Source organism: Hippocampus zosterae, chromosome 20 (genome assembly GCF_025434085.1).
Source record: "Hippocampus zosterae strain Florida chromosome 20, ASM2543408v3, whole genome shotgun sequence".
Classification (NCBI taxonomy): domain Eukaryota; kingdom Metazoa; phylum Chordata; class Actinopteri; order Syngnathiformes; family Syngnathidae; genus Hippocampus; species Hippocampus zosterae.
In genome coordinates, this window is record NC_067470.1 from 2,695,286 (window position 1) to 2,717,777 (window position 22,492).

The following is a 22,492-nucleotide window of genomic DNA, read 5'->3' on the forward strand; positions in this document are numbered from 1 at the left end:
GTGTGCCACTAAGCGTAATGAATTTTTTATGCACCCTCCTCCGCCGACCCATCATACCTCTCGGGGGATGGTGGAGGGAGGAGGGGACGGGCGTGGGGGGTGGGGGGGGGGCTGATTGATGCCCCGTGTCAGCGCAAACAAAATGGCAAATATAATTTAGCATTTAGCTTATGCAGAGATAATGGGGCGAACACGCGCCGGCAAACATGGCTGCGAACAAACAGGCTGGCAGCCTTGTTATCCGTCAAGTGGGGGGCGGGGGGGAGAAGGATGGCGAGCGGGAATTGAATTACGGAGGGACAAGTTCTCTGGAGTTATCTGCGCACGGCTTTCACGCTGCACTTTTTTTGCTTTCTTGTTAGAAGTCTTGCACGGTATCAACTCAACTTTATTCGAACCCCCCCCCCCCCCACCCCCACCCCCCAGCCTTCCCGCTGGAATTTGTTTTTTCCCCATCATGCTCAATTGAGTTATAGGCTTGGAGGTGAGCGTGTGTCCGCAAGGATTAGGTTGAGGTTCTGGTTGGGTGTGGTTCAGGGAGGGGCGGGTTCGAGTTAGCGGTTGAAGGATTCGGGTTTGTGGTTAGATTTGGACATCAAGGCGGCTCCCTTCTTTGAGTTTGGTGCCGAACAATTCTTTTGGAGACGTTCTCGTGGGCGAGCCAACCTCAGACACGCTCCACAATCTTGTTGAAAGTCTTCTCAGAAAACTGAAAGCTCCCAAAACAAATGCGACTTTTTGGAACTTGCTGTCGATGAAATGAGCGAGTTGCTCATCTTCCTTTTCTGGATTCTCGTTCCACATCTCGTTTCACACATCTGAGCCATCGCGTTTCAGATCGAAGCAGCGCTGCATTCTGGGATGCGTCCTGTTTCCGCAAGCCGAGCGGAGGACGGACTCGGGGAGAAATATGGCATTGTTTTCAACAAGTTCTCCTCGGTGAGAAAAATTCATCGTTATTAGCGCCGCGCGAACGGTCGCTAAGTACACAGGCGCTATTATTGCAGTACTTCCCCATGCAGCCTCTCATTATGGGCTGTAATTACACTTGGGTCGGACCCTGCGGCGCTTCCATCAATCCAACCCCCCCCCGACCCCCACCCCCCTTTTTTTTTTTACTTTAACGTCGGGCGCGCGAGGCCGCCGCAAACAACACACCGCGCTTGTTTCCTCATCCGCCGTCCGCGCGCAGCAACGCAATCCTATCCTATTAGCGTGACGGCCTAATTGAAACATGTTTATTTATGGCCGCTGCTTTGGGACGAGGCGCGGCCGTTAGCGGCGCGGGCGAAACGGGCGCCGGTGTTATGAGGCGGGCGGAATTGAATTAAAAGCTCATAAAATGAAATATGCGGCGTATTAGCTGTTTGACACTTAATTTGCCTTCAAATGAGCAGAGGAAATCACAAATTAACTGTCCTTTGTTTTTCAGCCCCCTCCCCGAATCCCCTTCCTTACCGCTCTCCTCTCCGCCGCTATTAGGAAACGGCGGTGGGGGGGGGGGGGGGGGGCGCAATTACAGACACGGGCTAATCGTTTACTTTATGAATTTCTGAAGGGGGTAGGTAACAATATGCCATTGAATATTAAAGCCCAAGGCTTGGAAGGGGTAGTGGGTGGGGGGCTTGGGGGGGGGGGAGTGGAGTTTGCTTCAGTTTGGTGCTCAATTAGTTGTGTCGCTGCCGCGGTTAGAAAAGCCGAACTGAACTGAAGCGTATCACTTTTTTTGGGGGGTGCCGTAGGCAGACTGTTATGGCGGTGAAGCGGAGCGTAGCAGCCCCCACCCGTGAAAAACGCGGCGTTCCAGAGCGCAGATGCGTTTTCAAACAACCGGCAGCTTCCTTCTAAAATAAACATGTTAACAACCGAAGAGCCGAGCCATTCCGCGGGGGCTCCCGGTGCCGCATGTCTTCGCTTTTGTGCCGGAGGCGGGGGAGGGGGGGTCCTACGGCCCGGGGCGCTCCTTTTATTGCCCGACGGCCAAGCTTCGGCGCCGTCACCTAGCGACCGCTAGCAACAATCGCATCTATTCGTACGGAGTCAATGGTCGGCATCGGTGCTCAGTCAGCTGTGGGGTGGCGAGGGGGGGGGGACTTTGGACCCTTGTTGTGAGGACAGCAACAACAAAAGCTTCTTATTGACTGAGCTGCCTTTTGACCCATTGTGGATTTAGGAGATGATTACTCCAAATGAGTCAATTAAAAAGCAGGGTCTTCTCAAACCCGGGGACCCTGCGCTGGAGCTTGGGGGTCTACAAAATGATTTGTTCTGTCTTTTTTTTTTTTTAAAGCGTACATAATCAATCAATCAATTCTTACCTTTGCTTTCGGCCTATTTAAAGTTATAACTGTGATGTATGATCCCATAAACATGACATTCCGGTACTTTTAGTATTTAAAGAAAACATTTTATTGAAGAAGAAAATGCGTGTTATTGTGAGATGTGGTCAGATTATTTTTTGAGAATTTTTAGGGTGGGGGGGGGGTGGAGAATATAGTTTTGCGGAGAGTAAAGTTGTCTTTAAAAAAATGTTCAAAAACTTGTTCAAATCGGATTTTCTTTGACGTTGAAATTATCTTATTGCGACTTAAGCTTTATTTTCGGGCCTCTTTTACGTATATTGAATGAATTTCGTTTGCCTAATGTCATATTTGAACATGTTTGGAAAAACAGAAAGGGAAAAAAGAGCATTAACATTTGTACTTTTGTATTGATTTGATTTGATTATGACAAGAACAGAACTACTTTGCCCTGGACCCGAAAACTTTGAGAAGCCCTGAACCAAAGACCTTGAAATGCAAATATATTTCACCGACAACGAATTTGAACCATGGTGTGCATTTTGAAGGAGAAAAAAAACAAACCACGTTTTGCTGCCGATGGTGTCCGAAAAAGGAAGTTATTTTCTACATGTCTGTATCGTGAAGGGTGTGTGCTGCTTATTTCATTCGGGAGTGTGTGTTTGTTCAGCTGCGGGAGGGTTTCATGCATGCGAATGAGAGTAAGGAAACCTTTTTTTTTTTTTTTTTTAACTATGCAGTTTTATTTATACAGTATAGCAATTTTTAAATCACGCAACAGTTACTATGCGCGTCAGAAAAACCCACACATGCGAAATTGCAGCGGATATGTTGACAAAGCAGACAAGGCGACCCTCAAAGGGAAAAGTTTGGACTCCCTGTTATCGAGATGAAAACAAAGCTAAGCTAAGCTAAAAGTAGCATTTAATGCTAATCCTAAAATGATCTGAACTACAATTTCTTTGTGCGGTTATTTTTCCCCCAGCGCAGGTCGTTGGTTTGGAACCACATTTGCAAGCCGCCGCGTCATCAATACCACTTTGACTGTTATGAATCATAACCGCTAACGCTAAACTATGCTAATACCGTTCCCTAGGATTGCTTGAAGGCTGCCTGAGTGGCACGCTTGTCAAGAACCTCGGAATTAGCATCAAATCTACATTCCACCAAGTTTTGGTGCTAACTCTCACACACTATGTCCTCTGTTGTGTTTTTTTTTTCCCCAAGGATGCGCGCTCTGTTTTGTTATTTACATAAACTGTTGTCAGAGCGCCCAATCTGCGCATGGAGGAGCGGCGCGGCGCTTAGCATAAAGAGCGCAGCCTTATCTCAACTAGCCGCCATATTCCAGATGGGACGAGGCTGAGCTAACACGCACACACACACACACACACATACGCACGGAGTCGCATGGCGGAATACAATAGAAAGACAAAAGGCTCTTGTGTAGTTTCTGTTGTTGAGAGAAAATGTGTGTGTGTTTTTTTAAGTATTTGTTTACATTTGTGTGTCTGGGTTGTTTTTAAGGTGGTGCAGTGTTGTGTGGATTTCTTTCACACACCCGCACAATGCGTTTGTGGGACTAGGAAACTACCAAGGCGTATTATGGCCACACTAAGAAAGTCAAAAAGTTAAAAGGGGAGAAAAAAAAAAGTTGTATTACAGAAAGAAAAGTTGGAATATTCTGAAATGAAAATGCTAATATTGCACGGGTAAAAAAGTTTCTGAAATGAAAATGGTAATATTGCACGGGTAAAAAAAAGTTTATTTTCCCCCTTCCCAAAACAATTGTCACTGCCACTTAGTTGCGACCGTTTTCTTCTGTGTTTCATCATCTAATCTAAAATAAATAAATAAATGAAATGAAATAATAAATAGCATTTCTATTCATTTTGAAGGGGAAAGAAGATTTCATGTAGAATTAATGTCCTAACTCAAGTGGGGACTGCTATTTGACTATTCTCATCATATCATGATTTTATTCTCTGAAAATAAGACCCACTTTATTCTTGTAAAATAAGATCATTAAAAAAAAAAATTCAAATTCGAATTTTTTTTTGTGGCACGACTGTAATTTGTTCTCACCATCGGCAAGCTGGAAAAAAAAGTCATTGAGCAGGGCAAGCATCTTTTCTTCATATTCCGTCGCTGCATTTGAATACGGTCTAGACGGAGATCGATTGCGTCATAAAATTATCGCTTTAATGGAGCACGCGTCCCATCATCTCATCCGATCGTCTCTGTCCAGATAGGGGGCGCTGTCACAGATGCGCCATCCGCCGCTTCATCTTCTTCTCTGACTCTCCCAGGTCACCTCTCGTCTCCCCCCCCCCCCACCCCCCCACACTTCCTCTGTCGTGGTGAAGGAGGGTGTGTGTGTGAGTGTCTGGGAGGGGGGGGGGCTGGGGGACAGGCGGTCACGCAGTGGCTCTCTTCATGATTAATGGTGTTTATTCTTGACAGAAGCCTCCCTTTATTTATCTGCATTGCAGCCGGGCTGATACGATCAGTCACCTGAATGAAAAATATTCAGTCATACCAATTTTGCAGTATAATTGAGTAGAGTCACTTCCTTTCACTGTCCTCCTCCTCCTCCTCCTCCTCCTGTTCGTCCTCGCCGGCTCTCCGAGCTCTATCTGGCAGCCTTATCGTCGCTGCGGTAATTTTTTTTTTTTTGGGAGGGGGGTGCGCCGCGTTTGTTTGATATGGAGAGGCTGGCTTGAGCCGCATTTGACATTAAGCCTCTTCAATTTTCTAGCGGCAGGGGAAAAAAAAAATACAGAAAGTTATGCAGCGCTGTCTGAAAATGCAGGATTTCCAGAGAAAGGAGATAAATATATGGGGCACATTCAAGCTGCTTTATTATATCGGCAAGTTTTTTTTTTTTTTGTAAGTTGCATTTATGGACCCTAAATGGGCTGCTCTGTGCACTCCCCTGGTATATTTTTTGGGTTGTTGTTGTATTTGTAGATGCACGTGGAATGGGAAAAGGCCAGCACTGTGATTTAGTGGTTTGTACGTCTGCCTCGCAGGTCTCAGGTTCTGAGTTTGAATCTGAGCTCCATAAGATTGTTGTATTTTGATCCCACTTTCCAAAAACAGGCATTGACTCGATACCGCTCTAGGGAGTACGCCATTTCTCCCAAGCTTCAGCTCACTCTAATGATGACGATAAGCACGCATGAGGATTTTTTTTTTTTAAATAGATGACTGACTCATCACATGCAGCAACTTTATCCATGTAACCTGATCACTGACCTTTCTCATCATACTCAAACTTCGTTTTCACAAAAATGACAATTCTCTACAATTGCCATCTCCTAATTTACAGATTTAATTCAAGAGAAAAAAATCACAACTTTTTAACGCGCTAAAGCGTAAATCACTCGTGTGTGCTTTCTTCTCTTCTTAATCTGTAAATGCTGACTGACATTAAGTAAAGTGTCATTTCGATACATTAATAAAAGGATCAAAGGGCGGAGGGGCGGGGGGGCTACATTCATCTCTTGTTTGGAGTACGTTAGCGGATTAGCGTTTCTTAACACCAGTCATTTGTCCCCAGCGATCCGTGTTTGAGGTCTCCATTTGCTGCTCTCCCGTGGAGCACAATGGAGGTGCGCGTCTGAGGGGACCAGATAACAGCCAGGTGTGTGTGTGTGTGTGTGTGTGTGTGTGTGTGTGTGGCCTGTGCTGCCTTTTTATTCAGCAACATGCCACGTGGGTCTTTTATCTAATGAGCAAACTGTGTGGGCATTTCTGACAATATTCTAACGTTGACGATGCTAATTTGCTCATTGTTCTCGTGGTTGGAAATGGTAACAACTCTGTTCAAGAGTCCACTAGTATGATTTTAGTTTCGGAATACGGAGGTGCCCTGAGATAAAAGAACACCATTTAACGCCGTTGAAGTCATACTTAAAATGAATGAAAACACACAAGCAGCAGCAATGTTTCCAAGCAGCATCCGACAATTCTCCCGAGAATCAATTCTCTCTGCTCTTTGAACAACTCTTACTTCCTTTGTGAAGCGTTCTTCTTGCCTCTGTGGGAAGCGCTCCCACAGCACAAATGTGGACTTTGCATTAGTCTCATCTGAGACGTCCGGACCCGACGAGGCCACTCTGGGGGCCACTTGCTGCCAGCGAAAAAGGAGAGTCGGAGTCAGAGGAAGGCAATCGTAAATCCCATCTTTTTCCATCTCTCTCCAGCCAGTCCGAGACTTTTATCGGCTCGAAATTTCACTCCCTTTTACACCAGCGAAAATGAATTCATAGCGCGTAAAGCAGTCCGTCTTATCAGATGTGACGTCCAATTACTCCTGATTGCTGTATCGGTTCACGGTAAAAAGAAATCCTTGGCATTCTTTCTTTAAAGAAATTAAAACAAAAATAAAAAGTGTAGCGTAGCTTCTTTTTTTTTTATTTCACTTTTTAATGTTTTTTAAAAAATTATTATTTATATTATTCAAGCTAATGCTATCGTTGCCTCATCATTGTTCTAATTGCATCCTAATCGCTTGGAGCTATTTTATATCGAACGCAACAACGTAAAAGCTTCCGTCTATTGAGCAAAACGTTGTGTGAATCTATTGCAAAGAAATATGATCCCTCTAATTATACGGGGAATTGATTGCATTTTTCCCAGAGCCGTTTAGCAGTTTCACGCTACCCCGTCGCGTCGGCCTTCCGAGCCGAGAGCGATGCTGAAATATGACGGAGCGCCGCTTGACGTTTTATTAGTCCAACAAGATGGATGAAACGGCCGCCGCAAAGTAGCCTGACTGCCGGCTTCTTCGCTTGTGCCCGAGCTTGTCCGGGCTTCTCCATCCTTCCGCATGAAACGCAGGCGAAGCGTGTCTTAAGAGCCAATGATGGATTTCACGGTGGAAAAGTCAACGTATTCTTGCCGTCTTCTACCCTTTTGTTCTCCCTTTCCCTCGCTGCTTTTTCGATGATGCAGCTCGGATCAATCTGACGGATTACGCGTCTCCGGCGGCGTGTTTGTGTGCCGTCTTGCGGCGAGCGCTATTGTTTGTGACGGGTTGAGGCCCGACTGAGCGGCCGCTCGCCACACTCGCCTGGCGTGATGCGGCGGATTGAAAGGGAGGGAGGGGTTGGTGGGGGGGGGCACTCTCCTGTGGAGTTGAGTCATGGATCCACGCCGTTTTCCACTCACCTGACACACTTGCGTGTGGGGGTCAGGGGGTTCGGAGCTTGTTTGGTCTTAAGCTGCAGGCGGCAGGCGAGGCTCTCACCAGCCCCCCCACACCCCCCGCGCCGACGCATCAGACGGCAGAAAAAAAAAACAAGACGGATGTGCTTCCTTCCTGTTTTTGTTGTGCAGTAGCCCACTAGCCCGGGGCAAGCCGCAGGAAGTCAAAACACTGACCGCTAATTCCAGCGCCGCTTAGACTCTCACCTTGCCCCAACAATGCTACGAGCTCGTCTGCGGCCGGCCCAAAAAATCAAGCTAGAGCGCCAACCCCAGTGGGCATGCCTTCCGGACCTTCCTGCGATATCGAAAGATCATTAAAAAATATATAAAATAAAAATCTCTGTACTTTGAGTGTACCCAACTTTCCAAACGGCATATAAAAAAATTGTTGCAGGAAGGGAACCCGGCGTCAAAAACAGAAATGATGCGAGTGACTTGGAGGGACAAGCTAAAAGTCGCAACAGTAGAAATTCATCAAAGTGGAAACCTTCCATGCACTGCTTGTTAAAAAAAAGGGGGGGTGGAGGGGGGTGGTGGGTGAATAAATGTGGATTGTTCCCTGATTCCTTTGATAGCACGGGTAGGGGGTGTGGGGTAGCAGGCATTTAGTGTAATTTCTCTTTCATGTTTCCTCTGTCGACTTGTTTTGTTCTTATCTCGCTGGCTGGAATGAGCTTTGATTGCAGCGTGGAGAAACGGGCCCGGCCGGCCGTGTGAACTTGAAAACTGGAATCGAAAATCCGTCGGACGCGGACGATCCTTATTTGGATCTGACGCACGCGCTTCCCCTCCATACAGTACGTCAGGGTTTGGCCCACAAAACACGAAGGCGTTTTTCACCCAAACCAAATTGTGACTGTTGTTGTACTTTAACATGCCAGTTATGTGACGGCATGGCGTGAAATATCATCGAGAAAAAAAATCCAATATGGCGCAAACACGGCCCTTAAAAAGCATCCAATCAGACTGCCGTTCTGACGGCAATGTGCGTTCTGCCTCCAGAAGAGTCCCGCCACTCGATGGGACCCTGACTACCTGCCCCCCCTTCCACCCGAGGCCTTTGATGTTTGGGGGGAGTGCGCCTCACCCACCGGGGTCACATATTTACCCTGGCTGCCTGGCAACTCCCTCCAACCCCTGGCCAGGGCCTCGGAAGTTCACAATTAACACTCCACTTTGCAGGATTTGTTCCAAAATTTTTTTTATATTTATGGGGATTTTTTTTTCAACCCATTTTTCATGGAAAACGCTTATTTGAGGTTTTACATGAATTTTGGCGGGGTGAATGAGGCCTATTCAGAAACCTCAAATCAGTATTTATTACGCCCGCTGTCCGTGTCTCCCCTTAGCTGCTTGCGAGTGTTTTCATTTTGCATTTGTGCCTTTCACAGTTTGTCCCATTTTGATTGAAAGCCACCGTGGCTCTCCTTGCCTCCACGCCGTGGCATTCTGCTACCTTCAATGATGAGTGGCGGTCTTTCTGAGTCAGTTTTTTGCTCGCCCATATATAGCCCCCACCCCAAAAAAAATCGGACTAATCAGCAGTCCGTAACATTTAAACTCCCAAGTTAGGGCAGTCGAAAATCAAAGATGTGTTTCTGTGTTTCTTTCTGGAGGTATTCCGGCATGGCTTACTTCCTGTTGTTGCAGACCGCTGTGTCAACACCGGTCCAGCCTGGTCCGGCAGCCGCCGCCGCCGCCTCCACCACAATGATACCTTCAGTGCCCGAATGAAGCCGTCAAGCGAATGGCACCCGCCGCCGGCCCGACAAAAAAACCCGTTTGTGTTGACGTGACCTGGCTTTCCAAACAAAAGACGAGTTGCGCTCGGACGCCGTGAAAATAAAAGAAATTTAAAATAAACCTCAAGCATCTCCCCGTGGCGTATTTATACCATGGCACATGAGCATTTGTGCAGGAGTGGGACGAAAACAACATCCTGTGGCCTCCCCGCGTGTTAACATGCCTTGTCGTAAAAGACGCCGCTTTCAGCCGCCGGGAAGGAAATGGATTCCACATGTGCGTTACTAACTCTTTCCTTGCACGCCGTCGCGAGACATCGTCGGGGGGCTTCGGGTGGGTGCGTAAATCTTTGTGAAAGTGTGGGAAAAAGAGATGCACATCCCAAATGTCACGTTGACTTCATACATGGCACTGGACAGTTGATTAGCAACATGCGTAACATGAAGCAAAACTTGAGCCTAGCTCGCTGCCATCAAGTTGATTGTCATTGTTCGACTTTACAGATCAAGATGAAGTTTGCCGATTATTATTTTTTTTTCTTCTGGTGGGTCGCTGCCCCAAAAAGTTCAAATTCATATTTTTGGAAAAACATCGCAAACAAAATCGTGATCGAATCATCGATGCTATTTAGCGTTAGCATTAAGCTAGCGTAAAGAGGTGAGATACAGTCAAAGCACGCTACAAGGTACACCCCAGCAGACCCTTTGGGCTAATTAAAGAAATGCGCCATTAGCTGTGTGTGTGTGTGTGTGTGTGTGTGTGCATGTGTGTGTGTGCGTGCGTGTGTGACCTTTAATAATGTGTGCAGGACTCATTATTGGCCCCGGGCCTGAGCTCTTTCATTAGCTGCGGAGCGGACGGCCGACGGGGGGGATCAAGGGACTGGAGATCGTAATTGGGCCGTTCCGCTCACACACCCCCCCCACCCCCCCTCCGAGGCCCAAGGTCACGGCGAGGCAAACTCTTCGGCCAGGTCTTGTCACTGGCTCGCCTTCCTCATCCTCGGGGTCCTCCCGGGGTCTTTGGTGGCGGCGCACGGAGTCCGCTGGGAGGATGACGTGGGACTAATTCGGTCTAATCTCTCAGCCTGTTAATGTGCGGTTGATATGTGGATTTCTCTTCATCCTCGGGGGAAGGCCGTCATTAGGAAGTTTCCTACTCCTCCTAACCAATTACAAGAAAGGAAACTTTTGTCCACTTGTGTTCCGCACATCAAAAAGCGGAAGAAAATGCAGTCAGTTCACACGTTCTATTTGAAGACGTGCCACGGCGGTCAGCAGCGAGGGGGTCGATGACGGCCGCCGCCGTTAAAAGCTCGCTTTGATCCCGGGGATGTGTTGGCGTAGGGAGGCGGCGGAATGTTAAGGGAGGGCCTCAGCATGTGTGATATTCATTTTGAGTTTGTCACAAGGGGCCGTTGTCAAATCATTATTGAACATGGAAGGATGATTTTCATTCGCTTACACCTCAGTCAACAGGCAGACACACATTCAGCATCACAGATACAACAGTGTACCATGTGGCGGCGGCAAACCCACGTGGGCAAAACTAATACCCGCACCTCGCATGGAGTTCATGTTCAATTCACTTGAAGGCAAAAAAAAAAAAAATGTCAGTTGATTTGGAATGATGACCGATTTTTGTCTCGCCCACCCCCACAGGCCTCCGGCGCTGGCGGGCAGTCCGGCCTTCTCGGACATCTCCCTCATCCGCATCTCGCCGCAGCGGAACCCCTCCGTGGGGGCCGAGTCTCCGTTCCACCCGTCGCACGCGTACATCAACCCCTACGTGGACTACCTGCGCTCCCTGCAGCCCCTTGCCAGCCCTTCCATCTCCGTGCTGTCGGCCACCCGAGGCCTCAGCCCCGCCGACGGTGAGCACAAAGGTTCCATTTGCCGAATTTACCTTGTTTTGTTTTTTTCATCTTGGAACTAATATCACTCACTACAAGCGATATCCGAGACGTAAATCCGTCTCTATTCGGAACCTCGCTCGCTCAGATGCTATCCGGCTGATGAGGGTCATGTGATACGTGGGGGGGAGGGGCTGGGGTGGCGAGAGCGGAAGGGGCCACGGGAGGCTAATCCTTTTGATGTGTGAGGCCTGTCCGAGACCGCCAGGGTCACTTCGTGTTTCACCATAAGGGGGGTTTGGGGGGGAGTGGGGGAGGTTTGGGAAGACTCAAGTTCACACTGGGAGGTGGCTGGAAATGTGTCATCGTTTTTTTAATGAAGAGATGATTAGATTTGATAGGCGTCACATTTGGAGTCGCGTGAACATTTTGAATTCATTTCTTGGGAATTCTGTATGTATGAAGTAAAAGAATGACTTTGGGGACAGGATTGAGCGAGAATGATTGAGTTCATCATTTTTCATTTGTGTCGAAAGTAAAATACACTCATTAGCCGTAATATTTTTGATTCAAAAGGTTTAATGACAGGAAACACGGTGGGGCCTGTGGTTAGCATATCTGCCTCGCAGCGGTAGAGGGTCTGGGTTTGAATGCGGCTTGGGCCTCCTTGCGAGGAGTTTGCTTGTTCTCCCCTCCCACATTCATTTTAAAAAAAAAGTGCATTTTAAGGTTCATTGACCATCTCGGTGGTCCAGAGGCCAGAATTTTTTTTTTTGTCTCTACACAGCATGTTCGCGTTCACAATGCAAATGCCTCCACTTGTGACTTTTATTTCTCTCTCTGTGCTCATGATCTGTGTGCTAATTAGGTCTTTAATCAACACTTTGCTTAATTAAGCCATCCGTGGCTTTGCTGTCTGTGGGCAAATTGTAAAAAAACAAAAACAAAAACAAAAGGAGCCCTTGAGTGCTGTGAATGACTGAATAGCTTCGAATGGAGTTTTAAAAGTGGGAGGGATTCTCCGCTTTCTCATTGTGTTTTCCGATTTGTGCCCAAGAACATGGAGTGCCACGTTACACACACACACACACACACACACACACGAGATGCCCTCAGGCTGGCATTGGGATGCCAGCGTTCCTTATTTGGAAAGCCAAGCAAAGCTCTTCTTCTCTTTCTCGGTGTTGTGTGCACGCGTCCCCCTGAATAGGCCACATTACGGCTCAATGCAAATGCAAAGCTCGGGTGGAACAGCAAAGACAATCGACAAACTCCCCACTTCCACCAGGGATATAATACCCAGATCAAATTAATTTACCATCTTTTTTTTTCTCCACCCCTCTCCCTTATAGAGCCATTCAGTCAATCGCATGCAGTAAATCTCCTCAACTCATCCTTTCTGGAGAGAGAGTGATGGGGGGATGGGGGTGTTGAACTCTGCGGTTTCTGAACACATTCCATATTTGCATCCAAAACCGCTGTCTTTTCCCCTTCCCTCTTTCAGGGAATATTTTGCATGAGCAAAACCCACACCAGCGCCAGATGTTTATTTCTAGGCGACGGTTGAAGGACTTACGGCACGCCGTTAACGACTCGTAAAAATGAATGGCAAGGCAGAACGAAGGCGGGATATCCAGCGCTGATGCGTGCGTGCGTCGAAGCTCTTTTGTTTTCCCCGCACGGAGCGTTTTGAGGGAGCGGGTTGCCTATCTGCGCATGGCAGATACAAGACACCCCAGCCAAACGTGTGCCAACATGCACATACATACACGACACGTAAAAATAAGCTTAAGGTCACAAAACTGTCATGGATGCTGACCGAAATTTCTATATACTGCTGCCCACTTCAACCTCTGCAAATATTAGAACCGTCGCCGCAATAGTTTGGTTTTTACGCTCCATTTTCCTCTCCGTAGAGGCGCTCACTCCAGAAAACGCATATTGAGGAAAATTCTCATAAAATCCTGATTATTGGAGTGGTGGTTGAAATATTTGCTGAGGTCGATTGGGGGGGGGGGATCGCAAGATCCACCTATTTTATAGTAATTGATTGTGTTTTTCTGATGTGAAGCGAATTACAATTGTTGGTGTTGTCCACGTATAGCCTGAAAAATTAATGTCGCATTTTTGCAGTGAAATTGCTGATACTGACATGATCTGGGTCAAATTGACCCATGAATATTATTTCTGTCTCAGAGAAACAACCCAAACGGCTGATTTGAAATGGGTCAATTTGACCCAAACTACAGCAGACCTCATAACTGCATATCACTAAGTGCTTTCATGTGAAAGCTTTCAATTTCACTCAGTCACGGACGTTTGACTATTTTACAAGCGGGATTGTTCCATTTCTAATTGCACGTGTGTTTTCCGTTCCGCAGCCCACCACGCCGGCCTCACGCCCTCCGAGTACTACCACCAGATGGCCCTGCTGGCAGGCCACCGCAGCCCCTACTCGGCCGACCTGCTCCCATCCGTGGCCACCTCGGCCGGTGCGGGCGCCGCCGGCGCCCTGCACATGGAGTACCTGCAGGCCATGGACAGTAAGTAGAAAATGCCGACTGGGGCAACTATGCAATTTAATGAATGAGAGGTCTTAAATTTGAGACAAATCCAAAATGGAGTCCCGCAAGGTCCACTGCACATGCACCCAATAGCTCCACTTGGGCTGACGTGGTTGAAATTCTCTCACGCTCATGCGTTATTTTAAAGCGTAAATAGGAAATCGGGACGAGTTTGGAGTACCTTAGCCCCCCCCCCCGGCTAGCTTTGATGGGAACCTTTGCAGCCAGGCAGGCGGCGTGCCTCGCGGTCTTGCCGACAAACTAATTAAAAGTCGGCAAAGTTTGCGCGGCTATCGGGAAATTAATTGCTATTAAGCGGGAATCGGAATGTCCCGCCATTCATCGCCGGGGAGAAATCCTGTCTTCTTTGTCACGTTTTAAGATGAATGGCGTGAAACCAAACAATTAGGGCCCCGTCGAAGCGGCGATGCGCCGCTCTCGACTTGAAACCGGCCTGTGATCATCGCCACTAATAACTCTTCAGCCGCTAAAATGTGAACAGAATGGACTCCATCAAGAGGCTTCCCGTGATAATCTGGACTAGGGCGACTGGTGGAGCGTAATTAGCGTCCGTGTGAGCGACGCTACAGAAACAATGGGCTTGTTAGCCCCGTCCCGCTTTTTCACAGGCTTTTGTCTATGTTCTTACTGCCTAATTAGTGGCAAAAGGCTCATATTAGTGCACTATATGACCGTCTCAATTGATTGCCTAATTTCTCCCCTATAATAACTTCCTTTCTTTAATCATCACAAGTAAATGCTTGAACTCGGTTTGCTACCCAATTAGCAGAAAAAAACACACACACACACAAACAGACAACGTGCTAAAGATGATTATTGTGAAATGATGATGTCCATTTTTGCCTGATCTGTGCGTTGAGAAAAAAAGAAGTGTTGTTTCTTGATTTGAAAAGGAAGGCGGCTGAAAAAGTTAAACGATGGCGAAGGGACACTTTCCAGCACGTTGGGGGTGGGGCTCCCGAATCGGGTGGAAAGGCCTCACGGGATTGATGTTTATTAGCGCGGCGCCCAAATGATGAATCGGCCTCACGCCGGGACAGAATGAGAGGAGCGTCGCGGCCCCCTGAAGCACAACTGTCCCTCTAATTTTCCTCTTGATTTATGGACAGCGGGGGGACCCACTTATGCAACGCGTCATTCATTTCTGCGGCTGCGCAAGCGTTCAAGACGGTGGACTGGCAAAGCCTTGAAAAAAAATGGAGGTGGCTCGCGATTGTTGACGATCACCATCAAGACGTTCTTATAAACCTTTTAGGGGACCATGACATGGTTGAAAATTAGGGCCCGGCCGATAAGGATTTTTCTCAAAGTCCCGTGTCGAAATTGGAACAGGAAGTCGGCCATTTTGGTTTGAAGCGGCCCTTTTAGGGCAAATTCCAAGCCTTGTACTTTTGACGAACTCCCACTGGCAAGACTTTCTCCATGTTTTATTAATGTGTCGGTAGTTGTTGAGTTGCTTAAAAAAAAAAAATGTGCAAACCCGCCACAACTGTGCTCTACACACACACACACACACACACACACTTTCACACACGTACAGCCACGCGTTGATTAACATGTGAATGGAGCTTGCTGTAATCGTTGGATGTGTCAGCCAAAGAGACGGAGCATTTACATTTGGGAGATGGATGGATTGTGGGGGACGTAAATACAGGGGTGGTTGTGTGAGCGTGTGTGTGTTGGGGGTGGGGGGGGGGTGTGATCTAGGCTGCGTAAGCCATTTTTGTTTGCCTTTTATGAAACAACTCCAAATGTTTTATCTGCGAGTCTTGAGTCACAAAGTCCTTGTGTCACAGTGCCGCATCCCTTCAGTGCCCCCCCCCACCGCCCCCCATCTCCTCCGCCCCCTCTCCCGCCGTTGTTCTCCGTCTTGTTTGTGACATCGCCGTGTGAAAAGACAACAAAAGTCATGTTTTAATCTCCACCCGTGGCTCTTTGTGCGCGGGCCCAGAGAATGGTGGCTGCCTTTTGCCGCCTTTTTGTACCCATTCAACCCGCCTTTTTTTGTGTGTGTGTGTGTGTGTGTTTTGTTGTTTTGTTTTTTCCTTGATTGCATCTGAATGAGGAGTCAAATCGGACCGGGAGACGTATTAGCACACACCGCCGAAGCATTCGGGCGGACATAAAAAGCTTGTTTTCTTCGGCGTGAAATGCAAGCAGTGCATCAAGTGACAGCTGAGCACGAGTCACGCCATTCCTTTTCATACATGATTGACAAAGATGTCATCCCGAAAACTTTTGCAGTACTCAAATTAGTTAGTTTTTTTCCAGACTGTGAAAATATGTTTTGGTCTTCCTCGCAGGTTCTCGCTTCCCGAGCCCCAGAGTGCCGTCACGGCCCAGCAGGAAGCGACCGCTGCCCATCTCGCCGCTGTCGGAGCACAGCTTCGACCTGCAGACCATGATCCGCAACTCACCCAACTCACTGGTAACCATGCTCAACAACTCCCGCTCCAGCTCGTCCACCAGCGGCTCCTACGGACATCTGTCAGCCGGAGCTATCAGGTAAGCCTGCGATGCATCACTGGTTTTATCTAGTCACGTGACTAAAGCCAAATAAAACACTTAAAGTACCTCTTTTATGAATACGTCTTGGAAAAACCGCTACGCCCGCCTACCTGTGACGTATTTTGACTTAATTTTTTGCGCCCTAGTGTGCAGAAGGCTCTGACGCAGCCTCGGACTCATGATCAGGCTGCGTTGTAAATCATTTAAAATCAGTCCAGCAGGTGGCAGCGAGTATAAGGGATCGGCCAGGATCATGCAGCAGAAGAAGTGGAAATAAAAGTAAAGGGCGAGGGATGCATGGGAAGAGTTGTGGAGGCGTGTGGAGTTAGCAGAGCGTGCATTTGAAAAAATAGTAGTGCCATACTTGAAATTGTGCTTGAAATGCACTGCTGAAAGTTAGCTCTTTTCTAATGCTGATTACTAAAGAAGGGAAAAAGATGAAAGAAGAGATTCTCGTCCTTCTTTTGGTCGGCTGCATGATTACATCGCAAGAGAGCCTGATAATCTGTCAGCCTTGTAAATCGAAATCCAGTGAAACGGCTGTGATTGAAGTCTTTGCTCCAGTGAAAATGGCTGCGATTAAAGGAGTGAAAGTAGATCATACAGTTGTCATCAATCGTCCAACATAAACAATAGTGGTCCCAATATGGAACCTTGTGGGATGCCACACTCAATAATGTTCCCCTTTTGTTCTACCCTGGGCAGGTTAGGTTGTCCTGGCAACATGCAGAGGCTGAAATCTGATTGGACTCGAGTTCTAACATCCACTTGCACATTTGTCATAAGATGGACAAATAATATAAAAACAAAATATAACTATAATGCAGGTTGCAGGATGCTTTTTTCCCCTTTATGGTCATACAAATAAAATAATAAATATAACATATTGATGCAGAAATTAATTTCCATAAACCTCTTGGCCTCTTTGTTTATCTTCCCCCAACCTCGGAAACTGGGTGTGTCGGCGGTTGCCTAATTGTGACATCACAGTGGGGCAGGAGTACGCAAGGGCTCAGTCACAGGCACTTTTTCAAGAAATGGCTAACAAAAGATTTCCTTGCGTGGTCCGCATAAATGAAGAGTGTCGATTGTGTGTTGCGGGCGACCATTCTTCGTGACGCCTCGTAAGTCTGCCGTTCTTATTACCGGCGTGGAGGAAAATCGATGGGCCGAGATGCATTTGGGGGCCCGCGAGCTTGTCATATCCGTCACGGGCGTAACGCCTCGGCCTATTTGGGTCCTGTCATCGGGACGGCGGTCCCGGCCCGCCGCGTGATTGATCAGGCTCCCGGCGCGGATCGCTGATCAATGGCTGCGGGTGGGGGCCATGGATCTTTCCCCCCGCCGGTCGCTACTATCTTCTTTTCTTTGGCCGCCCGCCCGCGTGACTGACACCAGCCGCCAGGGAGGTGGCGGGACCGACTGGCCGGGCGAGGCTCACCCACACGGGGGACTGGACGGCGACGCGCTTCGGACATTTCCATAGCAAGTTGAAAGCAAAGCAATACTTTCATCTGCAGTGATGTTTTTTTTTCTTGTGAGAGCAAGTTAACTGTGCACTTGAAGTCAACATTTGTGTTTTGTAAGGCTTTGATGAATCAAGCTCAATTTCACACTTTTTATTTCGTCGTGCGGATCGTTTGCCCGCTCCGAGGATGTCGTTGGCGGCGGCGGCGGCGGCGCCACTAAAGCTTCGCCGCCGGCCCAGCTGGTTCCGGTATTAGCGCAACCTCGTCTCCTGTCAGATTGTCCTCGGGGTTGGGGTTGAACAGCAGCGACTCTCTTTTGTTTCGCAGTACTCCACCAAGTGAGCCATCCCTAGAATTATCTCTATCTCTATCACACCTGCGACTGACTGGCGACGAGTTCAGGGTGTAGTTTGCCTTTTTTCCCCGGAGTCAGCCGGGATCAGCTCCAGCAACTCCCCGCGACACTGTTCAGGATAAGCGGTGTTGAAAATGGATGGATGGTATTTCAATGCAAAATGTCCGGGTTTTCATTTAGTACACCATTTTTCTATAAATGGACATTTAAGACATTTTCAGTTCTTGTACTTATACCAGCCGAATACTTGCGACTTCAATTGGTCTGTGTGTGTGTCTGCTTATGGTTAGCCCCGCGTTGAGTTTCGCCTACCCGCCCACGCCGGTGGCCCTGCACATGCACCAGCAGCTGATGGGCCGCCAGCCAGCCATGGTGGGCTCCGCCTTCGGTCACAGCCCGCCGCTCATCCACCCGACGCCGGCCTTCGCCACCCAGAGGCCCGTGTCCGGCTTCACCGCCGCCGCAGCCGGCGCGGCCGGGCTGGCCGCCGCTGAGCGCTCGACCGTCTCGGGTGACTCGGCGCAGGTACTCAAGTCCAGCTTGTGAATACTTTTGCCACCTCTGGCCATTCATCATGGCAGGTAATAGATAGCTGGCGCCGCACGCCAGCCGCACCTCGGAAACGCTAGCCGTAGCGTCCGTCCTCCGGGGAGTTACGCCGCCCGACAGCGAGGGGCTTGTTAGCATCGCGTTTCACAGCTCGCGCCATTAATCACGGGAGAGGGAGGGGGGGGACCTGATATTGACATGGATGGATGGATCCAAAGGGGTCTTTACTTTGCTTTACCTGAAGCCGACTGTATGTGCGGGCCTACGCTTGAAGCGCGTATTCCATCTTTATTACCACCGCCATGTCCCACTCAAATAACGGCATATTAAATCAGGCTTCAACCGCACAAACCAAGCCAATCTTGTTCCCGCTCAAGTCATTCTCAGGATTGGCTTCGCGAAACATGCAATGTGTTTGAAGTGCTGAACATCGCGCAAAGACTGGCAACAAATTAGTTCTGATTTGCGTCTCGGGTGTCCGGATTTTTTTTTCCTGCAATACATTTACATGAGCAAAGGGGTGACGTTCACAATCTGTTTTGGCGCGTGCAGTTGAAACCCACCAGCGAGTCCGCGGTGAGCAGCACGGGCGACCCGATGCACCACAAGCGCTCCAAGATGAAGCCAGAGGAGGAGATGCCCAGCCCGCGGCTGCTCAGCATTCAGGTACTGATGACGCGCCGCTCGGTGACCTTTGACCTGCAGTTAATTTTGCCCTTGGAACTCGCAAGAGGCTGGATTTGGCAACAACGGAGTTCGATTTTCTTATTCAACCCCAACAAAAATGTACGGAGTTGAAAAATAAATACGTTCTGTGTTTGTGGAGGGCTTGCTATTTTTTTTTTTCTTTAAGGCGGGAAGGAGTGTATGTTTCTCTGCTCAGTGCTGCTTGGGGAAAAAAAAAATTACATTTGTGAGAATAATACAAATAAAATAATTTTTAAAAATGTCATCAATAATTTCCACCATTTATTTTTGGCGCATTTATTATGTTTTCCATTCACGTATTTTCCAGAATTGAGTTTTTATTTAATGAAATTACTCATTTTCATTTATATCAAAACCTATTCAACTTCCATTGTATTTTTTTTCTGTACACTCACACGTTTCGCCAAAAAGTTAGCAAGCGGCGCCCCCCCCCCCCCCCTCCCCAAGCCGGGTTGACTCTCACATGCTTGAGAAAACGTTTCACTTGAATCAAAAGTGTTCATAAATAAGAGTGGAGAGTGCAGTAAGTGGCCATTGTGTAAAAGTGGAGGCAGAGACTAACAGTGAAATATACGTGCGCTAAGCTCCCGTTCCCCAAATAGTCCCCCCCACTTGTTCTTGTGCTGGAAAAAGCCGTAAAAGTCCAAAAGTCTGCCTCTCAAGGCCAAATTCTCGTGGGTCAACACTAGCCGAGACTCGCGTTGTCGTATAGTCAGCTGATGCAGAGCGTGGAAGACATTACATGTATTTCTCGCTTTGCAAATTGTAACTTAACTCTCAATGTAGCAGGATCACCCCGACGGCATGACGCTGGTCAAGGAGGAAGGCGACAAGGACGAAGGCAAACAGGAGCCCGAGGTGGTCTACGAGACCAACTGCCACTGGGAGAACTGCTGCCGCGAGTTCGATACCCAGGATCAGCTCGTGCAGGTACGCGTCGTCACGTCACGTGAGCAAAAGTTGACGCACGCGGACCAAAGTGTGCGGTACACAGTTTGATCCATCCAGCAAATGATGATCATTATTTCACGGTACAAAAAGTAGCTTAATAGAAAAAGAAAGCATTTTCATGAAATGTTTTTTTTTTTAAATCTGCAAATCACCCGTCAATCACCGGAGAGACGTTTGCGACGCTGTTATTTGGGGTGACCAATGAAGCTATCAAGAGTGGTTTTGTAGAATGGAAACTTCTTAGCGAGGTCACGGCGCTAAGCCGGCAAAAATCATCTCCTGTCAGACACCCAAGTGAGGAGGGCACATGAAAAGAAAACGCGCGCATGGTGGAGAGAGAGAGAGGATAGAAAGATGGGGCGCTCCCCACACTTGTCTGTTCTGCGTCTTGACACGGCAATCGTGGTGGTAACCTCTATCTATAATTGATATCCTCACCTGCCGCCCGCGTTTGAAGGGCGAGGCTCAAACGCTTGAGGAGCTTGACAACTTCTTGCGCCTCTTTCAGCCGGTGGGGGGGGGGTTAGGTGGGAGTTGGGGGGCTGTGGGAAGCTGGCGGCGGGGAAGCGGCCTTGGTCGGTGGAGGAGAGGGAAGTAGATCCCTCTCACCCCAGGTGGCCGTCTCGGCTAACACCCTTCTCTTCCGATTAGCCATAAAATGCCTTTTCTCGCAATTGTTTTTGCTATTTGCGTGCTACTTTTCGGGGGGTGTGGGGGGGGGGCACTCCACATTTGCATGCCATTTATGGCACTTTTTGGGCAAATATGCAGTTGAAACAGACATTGCTTTAAAAAAAAAAATATGTTGCTATCTTATTAAAAACTAGAGTATTAAGGAAGCTCGCATGAAAACAAAATATAATATTTACATGACTGAAGAGTATTAATTGGCAAATATGGACTTGTGTGGCTTTTTTAAAAAAAGAGATTATAGCATCAAATTGTAGCATGTCTCCTTTTTTATGGCTAACTGTAGACTGGATGTATTGTTTTCTTGGGGGGCGGGGGTGGGGACAAAAATTCACATTTTTGTCCTGACGTGTTGGTGTGTGAAGACGACGCTCCCCCCTCACAGCAGGTGGCCTCGTGAGCCAATGTCCTCGGCTTCCCGTGATCAACAAAATCCATTTCCTCTCAATTGTTTTTTTTTTTTTTTTTGCGATTTGATTTCTCATTTTCCACGCAGACGCGCGGCGAGATGCCAGTAAAAGTCGCCGCGTCCTCTAATTCAAGCGAACTCCGACGAGAACGCTTTCTTATCTGCCTTGTGCCCTACCCCCCTACTCCTCCTCATCATCATCAGTAATAGGATAAGTACAGTATTTGGACCACAGTAGGCCCCCCCCCACAAGCCTGCTGGAGGGTTTGAGAGGGGGTGGTCGGCTTTATGGGTTGGGGTGTGGTGTGTGTGTGTGTGGGGGGGGGTATTCAGAAAAGCAAACAGCCTCTGCATTTGTCTTCTGAAATAGCTTTAGGGGTAAGAAGGGGGGGGGGGGGATGTAGAAAAAAAGATGAGTGAAAACTGCCAGCAAGGCCCAGCAATGCAAATTTGGATTTGTATCGAGTTGTGCATATTCAAATTGTGTCAATGAAATTTGCCTTTAAATTCTTGCACTATCCACTGAAAAAGTAAGAAAAATAACTCAAAAAAAGTCAAAAACTTGATATTTGTTCAGATTCATTCAAGAGAATCATGAGCAAATTCCAATGCCTCGTCAAGATTTGCAATCGGCATCTTTACACATACGCTTCTGCTGTTTTTGTTGTTGTTTGTTTTAGCTGCTAACAATCAAATCAACAAAGACCAATCAAAACGATACGCCTGCCGCTTTACTCGGCATACTTTGTGAAAACAGAAACCGCCTCCTTGATTGGAACCATTTCCACCGAGGTGCGCTCATTAATCGTTTCAACAAGCGGACGACGTTCAAACGCGGCCGCGCCGTTTGTGCTTGGCCTCATTTCGGGAATTAAGCCTCTCCACCACCCTCGTCGCGCTCCACCTTGTTCAAAAGCTCTCGGCGCATATTATTTCCAGCCTCAAACGTGCCATACGCCAGCGTCGCGCAGCGCCACGCCGCGCGACTTTATCGGCAGTGCCGATAAGATAAACGTCAGATCTGTGCAATTTAGCTCACTTATCTGGCCCAGCCAGTCAGCACAAGCGAGGCGGGTGTCACTTTTACTTTACGCTGTTTATTTCATTGATTCCATTTGTGGCATTCGCCCGCACAATTGGACCCTCCCCTTGATTTAGG

At 48.1% G+C, this 22,492-nt stretch overlaps 1 protein-coding gene across 2 annotated transcripts in view; it reads left to right on the top strand.

Moving 5' to 3' along the window:
* Positions 1-22,492, top strand: part of gli3 (GLI family zinc finger 3) — a 73,816-nt gene that overhangs the window by 42,281 nt on the left and 9,043 nt on the right. The window contains exons 5-10 of one of the 2 annotated variants that reach the window (XM_052054370.1): positions 10,919-11,130; positions 13,491-13,652; positions 15,998-16,199; positions 18,317-18,551; positions 19,128-19,241; positions 20,070-20,213. In XM_052054370.1, coding sequence (XP_051910330.1) covers positions 10,919-11,130; positions 13,491-13,652; positions 15,998-16,199; positions 18,317-18,551; positions 19,128-19,241; positions 20,070-20,213 — 1,069 coding nt within the window. The remainder of the gene's footprint in view (positions 1-10,918; positions 11,131-13,490; positions 13,653-15,997; positions 16,200-18,316; positions 18,552-19,127; positions 19,242-20,069; positions 20,214-22,492) is intronic. The other variant, XM_052054371.1, reaches the window with a different exon arrangement.